At 61.7% G+C, this 9815-nt stretch overlaps 1 protein-coding gene across 1 annotated transcript; it reads right to left on the bottom strand.

Annotated features, from left to right (window-relative positions):
• Positions 1–676: 676 nt before the first annotated feature.
• LOC113207863 (uncharacterized) lies at positions 677–9809 on the bottom strand. Its single transcript, XM_052277003.1, has 19 exons — positions 9726–9809; positions 9099–9636; positions 8594–9019; positions 8336–8517; positions 8080–8225; positions 7657–8005; positions 7398–7578; positions 7066–7302; positions 6721–6996; positions 3768–3865; positions 3443–3621; positions 3055–3359; positions 2730–2968; positions 2379–2633; positions 2080–2292; positions 1556–1999; positions 1301–1477; positions 985–1222; positions 677–895 (listed from the first exon to the last, which is right to left on the bottom strand). Exons 1-19 carry the CDS (start codon positions 9789–9791, stop codon positions 759–761), a joined length of 4686 nt encoding a protein of 1561 aa, XP_052132963.1. The 5' UTR covers positions 9792–9809; the 3' UTR covers positions 677–758.
• Between the last annotated feature and the right edge of the window lie 6 nt (positions 9810–9815).

The following is a 9815-nucleotide window of genomic DNA, read 5'->3' on the forward strand; positions in this document are numbered from 1 at the left end:
CTTTTTAATATATTTGAATTTTACTCTTACAAGTTCAGGTTCTTCTCCTTGTACAATTTCCAAGTTATGGGCACTTGATTTATTGAAAATGTCTCGTTGTTTAACAACTTCGATTTTTATTTTGCCTTGAAAGCACGTTCAGGTGATGTCTATTAGATTAGCTGTATTGAATTATGCCCTTTTCATCTACCTATCTAGATATCTCTACAGGGTATGTGGAGTATAAATAATTGTTGAACTTATGTTTCTTAACATGAAAAATGTCATGGTAATGGTGCTGTTTGTTTCCATTTTATTTCCTACATGTGCCTTAGGATGGGGATTAAAAAGTAAGGACTTTTTAAAGGGCTGGACCCCACTACATCAGAGTTGACCATTTATTTGTCAAATTGTACAAACACATTTCCTCTTTTGTTTTTACATCTTGAGAGCACTATGTTCCTCAGATTGATGGGCCAGAGTTCATTTGGTCGTAGGTGTAGGTATGGTATTGTGTGGATTCCATTGGGTGTTATTTGTGCTGCAATGTGGGAGTTCATCTTTCAGTTTATCTTGTCCCAAGCAGTCATGTGAACCCTCTTGAAGGATTTTATCATTCTTCACCCAAAGTTGCATGTACATTATGAAGGTTTAGCTTCAAATATTTAAAAAGTGTAACAAAATAAATGAGCAGAACAAGAATTTTAAGTTATTTATTACAGGTAGCGAGTAGTTTACCTTATGTTATGTCATAAATACATGTAATCATTTAAACATTTTTAACTAGAACGGACGGACTCCCTTATCTTGTCATGCACCCAGTCGAGGTAGTGAGCAACACTGGAGTAGACTCCGGGTTTATTAGCCATTCCACAACCGTGACCCCAGCTCGTGATGCCGTATAGGGTAAAGCGATCTGTTGTGGAATGAAACACAAGCGTGAGCGAGTGTGTTCATGTAGACTTGAGACCCAACAGACGTGTCTGTGTGCGCCGCTTTACTCACCCTCCTCGGACAAGCAGACCATGGGCCCCCCGGAGTCTCCCTGGCAGGAGTCGGCCCCGCCGCCCAGTTGGCCGGCGCAGAACATGCCGCTCACGATGGCCTTCTTGCCATAGACGTCCGGTGCGCTGCACGCGTCCGTGGACAGGATGGGCAGCCAGGCTGAGCGCAGCAGACGGGAGTAGCCAGCCCCGGACGTGCCCACGGAGCCCCAGCCCGAGATGGAGCAGTTGGTGCCGGGCTGCACAGTGGTTAATACGTTAGGAGGGAAGTGCAAGGCGATCGGCCCAGAACCAGCACCAACGTGCCTGGCACTCACCGTGTAAGGTGTGCTGCGTTTGGGCAGGCAGGCGGGCCGCACGACGTCGGTCATCCTAAAGCCGGCCCCAGACACGCGGATAACCGCCAGATCGTTCTCCAGGTATACGTTCTTGTTGAAGTCCTTGTGCACGTGTATGGACTCGATGTTGGCCTCCTGCTCGGAACCGTCGTCGTCCTGCAGAGGGCGGGGCGGTTAGTTTAGAGGAACCTCCTCCTCTCCTCCATCGCTGGGTGGCGTGTGTCTGCAGCTCACCTCAGAGTTGAAGTCTCCCACCCTGACGAAGTAGGCGCCCTTCGTGTAGTCCGTGAGGCAGTGAGCCGCCGTGAGGACGTGCAGCGGGCCGACCAGCACGGCGCCGCACCAGTGCACCGACTTGAGGCCGTAGCGGACGCGCACGCTGGCCTGCCAGGGGTAGGCGCCGCGCGGGGTGCCTCGCCCGGACACCACCCTCGCCAGCTGCACCGCGGGGACGAACTCGTCCTCCAGCGCCTGGCGCGTACCGCAGTCCGAGGGGAGGTACTTGCTGATGTCCACCTGCTTGTCGCCGCCGGCCTGCTCCTCTAGGGCGCGGGTGGCAGCCTGCTCGTCACCACCGAGGCACGCCACGCCCACGTCCTCATCGTGCTTGCAGTTGGTCACGCCGAAGTCCGCGTGGGCGCACTTCTCGAGGGATGTCTCGTTGCCAGAGCAGCGCACCTACCGGTCAGAGAAATGCAAGCTCGACACGGCCCTAGCCTGCGGAGCCCGCGCAAGCCACGCCCGCTAGCTGTACTTACGTCGTCCAGCCACATGAGTCCTTGGCCCTGGCCGAAGTGCGCCTCCTTGAGCACCCGGGCTCTCCCTGGCATCCCGAGCTGCCTGCACACCGTGATGGCGGCGGCCTCGTTGAAGTCGTCGTCGCAGACCGAGCCCCACTCGCCGTACACCTTCACCTCCAGGCGACCCTCCGTCTTGTTGGCTCCGCCCACCAGCCGCATGCCCATGGTGCCCTGTAACACCAGTCACCCTGACGGAGTGCGACCATCACCAGCGCACAACGTACGCCACCCGCCATCCTCCCACCGTCGCCACTCACCGCGCACCGCTTGGCGTGCTCGTCGCTGCCGTCCTTGCAGTCCTCGACGGTGTCGCACAGGAACTTGGCCGGCACGCACTCGCCGGACTCGCACTGCCACTGGTTCTCCGGGCACGCCCTGCTGGACTGCCGGCAGTGCTTGGTGGCCAGCTGCAGTATGGCGCCCCACGCGAAGCCGCCGTGCAGCTCCGGGGACTCGCCGTCCGCCGCCCTGCACTCCAGCCCCGCGGCCGTGGCGCACCGCACTCCCACCATCTGCGGACAGGACAGGACGCCGTCAGGGCTGAGGGATACCCGCCCGTTGCGCATTCGCGCAGGCGGGTTGCACACCCACCAGGCGCCGTCACGTACCTCCTCCGGCAGGCAGTCGTGCACGCCCCATCCCGCCTGGTCACAGTGCATGAGGGACGTCTCGTTGCCCTTGCACAGCAGCTCGTCCACCAGGAAGGGGAGGGGCTTGTGCGGCGCGGGGAGCACTCCGCCGCTGAGCACCTCGACGGCGCCGTCACGGTAGCCGGCCTCTCGGCACACCACATCCGCCTCGGGGAGGCCGAATCCGTCGTCGCACACCACGCCCCAGATGCCGTTCACTGTGCGACAACCACCACTTCATGACCGTTTTGCACAGGCTCCGGGGAACCGCCAGACCCTATAGCCTAGACTTCCCGAGACTTGCCTTTGACCTCGATCCTGCCTTCGCTCTTCGCCTTGCCGCCGGCGAGGCGCAGCTCGTAGCCGATGGTGGCCGGGGTGCAGACGCCCGAGGCCTCGTCGGACCGGTCGCCGCAGTCGTCGCGGCCGTTGCAGCGGTCCGTCGCGTTGACGCACTTGCCGTTAGCGCAGAGGAAGCGCGTGGGGTCGTTGCAGGGGTCGCTGAGCGCCTCGCGCTCGTAGTACGTCCAGGCGGTGCGGTTGGCGCGCTGCAGCGACCCCGTCTCGCCCACGTTGGCGCTGCTCAGCAGGCACACCTTGGTGGAGCTCCTGCAGGACCAGTCACTCGTCAGTCAGAGCTGCCCCCCGCTCCCCTCGGACTCCGCAGCCCACACATGCAGCCCCCCGCTCACTTGTAGTTGAAGGACTTGCACACGAAGTCGGTCGAGTCGAGGCAGCGGCGGGCGCACGTGTTGGCGTCCAGGTGCAGCCAGCGCTCCACGTCATGCTGCTCCAGCTTGGCGCCCTTCACCGCCTTGAACTCGACCAGGTAGTCGGAGCAGGAGCGCTCGTCCAGCGAGTTGCTGCAGTCCTGTGGTAGGGCACGAGGCAGTCGTGAGTCGGGGGAGGGTTGACACTACGTAAGCCTCGTGGGGCACGCCTAGAGGCGCACGCCTAGAGGCGCACGCCTAGAGGCGCACTCCTAGAGGGGCACGCCTAGAGGCACGCCCGACCTACCGGCTCGCCGTCACACTGCCACACGTTGGGGATGCACTCGTTGGGGCCGCACTCGAACTGCTGGGGGCCGCAGTGGATGACCGCGGCCCTGCCGATGGCTGCAACACGAGGACAGAGGTGTGTGCGCCGTGAGACACATTCTGTTATGACACGCTAAATTCTTAAGTAAAATTAGTAATCGTCGTGATCGTCAGCCCCATTAGTCATCGAGCGCTCCGTGTGCGACACATCTGACCCGAGCGCGACCCGCGGCCCTGATCCTCGCGCTATATCAGATCAGCCCGCCTGCCTCCGAGGACGCGCGCCCCAGCCTCTTCGCTGGCCGCGTGGCTGGCGGAGCGGAATCGTACTCTCAATAGAATCGGGTTGACCTCCGGGCTAGCCCGGCTGGCGCGGTTCGTGACGTATGCGCTTGTTGCGCTGTCTGCTGCTGCTGTTCTCCTAATGTCAGCATCTCCCCCCCCCTCTCATATTTGGATGCCTTCCCCGCCTCACCCCCCCTGTGCGTGCGGTGTGAAAAGGCGCGCACGAGACAAGGCCCTTTCCAATCAAAACACACCATGTTTTGAGAGGCAACGCTACGCCGCGCCACGTCAGACCAAACGGCTTGCCTTGTACCACATATCATGATGCAAGGCGTTTCAAGGTCATTTCGTCTAATGCTCGCTTGTCTTGCCTTTTCCGTAGAAGCACAGTCCAGAGGAAAGAAGTGTGCACTTAAGAACTGTTCCAGTTTTTATTTTAAATATGCCTATTCAGTATTTAAGTGTTCTCATAGTTTTATGTGTCGAAGAAGTAAACTTTTCTTACTTTTTGCAAAATATACTTTTATATCGTTCGTGTGTACAGGGATCGAAGGGAATTAAAATAGAACCTTCGTGTTTTCTACAATTTTATGTATTTTTTCAGTTGACTTAATAATACATAAACTTATAAAAAGAAAACTTGTTGTGACTGTTCATGTTGCCTATGCTCATGAACCCTAATAAAATAATCACAGAGACTTTTCACTGGTATAATTAAACCAAGTAAGAAGGAACAATTCAAAAGTGCACAAAATTTCCTATGCTTAAATCACTTTGACACCCCTTTTCAGAGGTCACACCAGACAACTGGGGAACTCTGGGAAACCTTCTAAAACTACTGTCCAAAAACACGAAAACAAGTGGAACGGAGAATAACGTTGCAAAATAAGATAAACGATCGGTGACTAGATGGGAAAGGGGTGAGGGCAAAGGGAGGCGGTGGTGGTAAGGCGACAACCGCTTTCACATGAAGAATATCTTCTCCGTCGTGATTTGTAGTGCCGGGGACGTCTCTCCCGACTTGGGTATCTTCATGACGTGCTCGGATTCAACCTTCACATTCGGCCTGCTGAAGGGCGGATTGGTAGTCGGTGCCAGGGTGACGGTGAGGGCCGGGGTGGCGATGGTGGCTGCCCCGGTGACAGGCTCCTCGGCCGTCCTGCTCTGGCGAGAGGGCGCCCCGCCCGGCCCGGAGTGCCCATTGTACGACGTAGGCCATCGCTCGGCCCGCCCGTCGGACTCTCTGGACTCGCTGCCGCTGTCTTGCTCCGAGTCGTCCTCATCGTTGCCACTCGGGGTCCTGGCTGTTGCGCGCTGAGGGGGGTAGTATCCCACTTGCGAGTAGGGGTAGCTGCTGCCCGGGCTCGGCCCGCGGAAGGGGTAGGCCACCGTCGGGGAGGGGTAGCGCCCCTCGCGTGTGGGCTGGCGGGAGCTCTCACTGGAGCCGGAGAAGAGTCCGTAGGGGTCCTCCGTGTCGCTGCTGCCCGATGGGGTTGTCGCCGTGGGGCCGCGCCCCTCCTGGTCGGGGTAGTCGTCCAGCGGGTCACGCACGGCCCTGGCGCCCTCGCTGGGGTAGTAGCTCAGCGCCACGGGGGCCATGGCGGGCAGCAGGCCGAAGAGGTTGGAGTAGGAAGGGCGCCCTTGCGGGCCCTGCGGCTGGCTCGGGTCCGCGGCGTACGGGTACGGTGCGTAGCTCTGGCCGGGCAGCAGGTAGTTATAGAGCTCAGCAGGGGGGCGCGCCGTGGCCACGGGGGGTCTGCGGGGCGCGCCATCCGGGAGGCCGTAGCCGCGCCGGGGGTCGGGTCGCGCTCCGTAGCCCAGGGCAGTACCCGCGGGGCGGCCAGTGGTGGGGGCAGAAGTGGGGCCAAGGTCGGAGTCAGGGGAGGCTCCCATCCGGGGACTAAGGCTGGGCAGTCGCGTGTCCATCCTCAGGGGGTCAGGCACGTTGGCGTAGTCCGACCCGTCGTCGCGGCCCTCCGGTTCCACGTACTCTTCGCGGTCGCGGTACACGGACGGCGTCTGCGTGGTGCGTGGGGGTTGCACGCCCCCCTGGTACGGCGGCTGCAGGTCTCTGGACGGCGGTACGGGAGGGGCTTGCGGCGTCGGTCCGACTTCGCGGTGGCTGAACCCTGGGGCGTAGTTGACGGGCCACTCCGGGTCGTTGGATCCAGAACTGGGTCGCAGGGTCGTGACCTCTCGTGGTCTAGCCGTGACCGACCCAGAGGGGTAGACTCGGCCTGCGGGTGGTGTGCTGCGCCGCGGGCCACCGCCGCGGCCCTCGAGGGTCCTCGGGCGCGGAGTGGTGGACCTGCCGGCGAAGGGGTCCGGCCAGGCGGGGGTGGTGCTGGGCCCAGGACCGCGACCGAGGCCTTGTCCCTCGTCAGGTCTGAAGAACGGTCTTGATGTGGGAAGCGTCGGCCAGGGCCTGTCGGTGGCAGTCGCCGTGCCACGGGGGTCGGCCAGCGGGTCGTCTCTTGAGCGCGGAAGGAAAGTTGGTGGGTAGGGGCGGGATAGGGAGGGGAAAGGAGAGTCACCTTCTGACGCGGGCAGCCGAGGCCGGCCGTTGGCCTCGTACAGCCCCGGGGTTGGCACCGTCACCCCGGTCTGTAGCGGGACAGTCGCGTCCACTTCGCTGTCAGTCGAGTTACCTGTGTTCTCTCTGCATCGCGGTACATCGCAGCGCTCCGCCTTGATGCCCGACGCTCCCGCGTCCACGAAGCACCAAGGCTCCTGGTTACCAGCGCTGCCGCCGGCCAGTGTGCGGCAGTAGTTGTGCCCAGATAGCGACTTTTGCCGCACGTCCTCGGACACGCGGTAGCGCAGCGCGGACACGGCCGCGGGGGAGTCCCAGTTGACGCAAGGAAGCCCGTTCCAGGACACGTTGGCGGTGCCCTCGTACTCGGTGCCGCTCGGGCCAAGACAGCCTGGAACAAGGTCGCCGTCAGAGGGAGTCGCCCGGCTGCTGGTCAGCTCACACCGGCACGAACACTCACCCACGTCGTCAGCTTTCCTCTCGCACACGTAGGGGTACGACTTCTGCCGGATGGCGCAGTCCTCGCCGTGCCAGAAGAAGTACTCGGCGCCGCAGGAGCGCACACCCTGCCAACTGCCGTAGCCGCCGCCTCTGCCTGCACCCCTGCCGCCGGTCACGGCCCCAGGCCAGGTGTCGCAGGGGAAGTCCTTCTTGAGCAGGATGCAGAGCGGGCGGTCGCTGACCTTGGGTGCCCTCGCTGTATGCGACGTGGGGGTTATCATTCCTCTGATCTGCACCATCCTCTCCTCTCTCCTCCCCCATCTCTCTCACACACACTGTCACTGTCATTACCTGGGTCAAACTCCTTGCTGGGAGGGCCGGGCCACCAGAGGTTATACTTGAATTGGGCCCCGGTGTCCTCCCACACCCAGACGTCTCTGCCCGGGACGGACACTCCGACACCAGAGGTGAGCACACTGCCGAGGGCGGGGTGCGCTGTTGTCAACCACTCCGAAATGAAGTCGTTCTCTGCCTGGAAGTTCAGCTTTGTTACTTTTTGACAGATAAATTAAAACTACCCCCGTATATGTGCTCATTGCGCCTGCCTTACCTGGCTGTTGATGTCGAGGAGGTGGCCACCTTGGCTCTTGCAGTGCTTTATGGCCTCGTCTTGGGAGAAGGCAATGGCGTCGACCTTGCGGTCCTGCCTCGGGATGACGACCGAGTAACAAGAGCCTTTGAAGGGCACCTCGCCCGGCCGGCACCGCGCGACGTAGTTCGGGTAGCAGCGCAGGCCAGCGGCCTGGGTCTCCAGGTTGCACCCGTCGCCCGCATCGCCGGCGCTCATCGAGCAGCTCATCAGCGAACGCTCCTGTCCGGAGCAGTAGACTTCCTCGACGTGCACGTCCAAGACTCCCGGGGAGCCGCGGGGACGACCCTGCCAAGCCAGCTCGGCGCCTCTGCGCGACCAAGACAGCAACTGTTATATGCGCTTTGATGACCAACCCCAGCCTCGCTCCAGCCCTCCTCTTACCTCTCGTAGCCGAGCATCCTGCAGACTATGGAGGCCTCCTCTACTGTCCAGTCGGCGGGCTTGTCGCACACGGAGCCCCACTTGGATCCCGGACCCATCACCTCCACGTAGCCTTCAAGCGGTGTTGGACCCCCGCGGATGCGGACCTGAGAAGGATTATGGATTAAGAACGCACCCATAATGACGCGACAACTCGGCAACGCCCACTGCCGCACTTAGTGATGTTGTACATAAGGCAAAGGGCTGAGGCGCTCACCATCTGGCCGGACTGTGGCATACTCGTGTTCTTGGTACGTTCCACGACGGTTACCCAATTACTAGAACCGGCCGAACGCAGGTCAAAGTCGTTCTCCCGGAAGTCGTTGTCGTCGTCCTCCTCCGGTGCGCATGTCGTGGTGGGCGGGTCGTAAGACGGGGTGGTAGTGGTGGGGGCGTAAGCTAGCAAGAGGGAATCTGCATTGAGCATCGATTACAACGTCGCTTGTGAGGCGCCTGGCAGTGGGCTGTGACTCACCTGTTCCACGCTGTCCGCCTGGCATGGGCACGCCGTGGTCGTGGTGCCACTGGGGGTTGTGGCCGGGGTGCGCGTTGTGGCCAGCGTGCGGGTGGTGACCAGCGTGCGGTGTGTAGCCGCCCTCCTGGGGCTGGGGGTCGTACCTGCTGGGCTGCGGGGTGTATCCTCCGCTCGGCCGGTCATATCCGCCGTAACCTCCCTGCTGCGGGTTGTAATCCCCAGGCTGGGGGTTGTAGCCACTCTGTGACGGAGTGTACCGGCCCGGAGATGGGGTGTAGCTGCCCTGCTGAGGGTTGTAGTTGCCCGGCTGGGGGCTGTGACCTGCGTGGTGGTGTCCAGGGGGATGCGGGGTATAGCGGTTGCCCTGCTGCTCGTGGTGGTGATGGTGGTGCTGGTGGTATGCAGGGTTATGACCAGGCGGCACGCCTGAAAAACACCAGAGCGCGAAACCGTCAGAATAAAAACGGCGAGTTCCTCACGCAGCCACCGCGCCGTGTTCACTTACCGCTGCCAGGCATCGGGACGCCGTGGTCGCGGTGCCACTCCTCGTTGTGGCCCGGGTGCGGGCGGGGCAGCGGCCCTATCACACCTCCGGACTCGATGCCCTCCACGTCCAGGTTGGGGTCGGCCGACAGAGGGCGCGGGGCGGCGCCCCAGCCGAACTGTTGCGAGGGCGGCCTCGGCTGCAGCTCAGGGTGCAGGCTCTTGCCCTTGCCGCCGGCGCCGGGAGGGGGCAACACCTGGTTGGGCACGTAGCCGTTGAAGGAGCTAGCAGCGGGGACCTGGTCCGGGTAGGACGCGGCCGTCAGGAACGTTTGCCGAGGCGGGGGCTGGTAGCCCTGGTTGCCGAACTGGTTGTAGCCGCCGCCCGCCTGGGTGTAGCTGGCAGGCAGCGCGCCCGCGGGCTGTGCTGGCGGGGCCGCAGCTCCGGGAGCGACCCTCTTGCCGCCGACGCACTCGGTCACCTTGTTCGGGTGGTCGCACGCGTTTAGGCGGGTGCTGAACAACGAGCCGGGCGCGCAGCTCTGGATGTGCGGCTTGCCCTGTGGGGGGCGAGAGTGAGGAAGACGTAAGCGCCTGGTGGGTTGTTGATCCGACCCCAAGACCGTGCGGTGGAGTGCCCCCAACGTACCTGCCAGCAATTGACGAATTTGGTGCAGTCGGTAGGGTGCGCCTGGAGGCCGGTGCCGCCCTCCATCTGACACTGGACGCCGCCGCCTCC

Source organism: Frankliniella occidentalis, unplaced genomic scaffold (genome assembly GCF_000697945.3).
Source record: "Frankliniella occidentalis isolate FOCC.00 unplaced genomic scaffold, Focc_3.1 Scaffold5379, whole genome shotgun sequence".
Lineage (NCBI taxonomy): Eukaryota > Metazoa > Arthropoda > Insecta > Thysanoptera > Thripidae > Frankliniella > Frankliniella occidentalis.

Bases quoted from the DNA above. Each gene is read 5' to 3' on its own strand.
- LOC113207863 (XM_052277003.1), bottom strand. From the start codon at position 9,791: ATGGAGGGCGGCACCGGCCTCCAGGCGCACCCTACCGACTGCACCAAA. The intron at 7,303-7,397 runs GTAATGACAGTG...CGTCGCATACAG, and splicing joins CAGCAAGGAGTTTGACCCAG to CGAGGGCACCCAAGGTCAGC. The intron at 1,478-1,555 runs GTGAGCTGCAGA...CGCCCTCTGCAG, and splicing joins TGGGAGACTTCAACTCTGAG to GACGACGACGGTTCCGAGCA.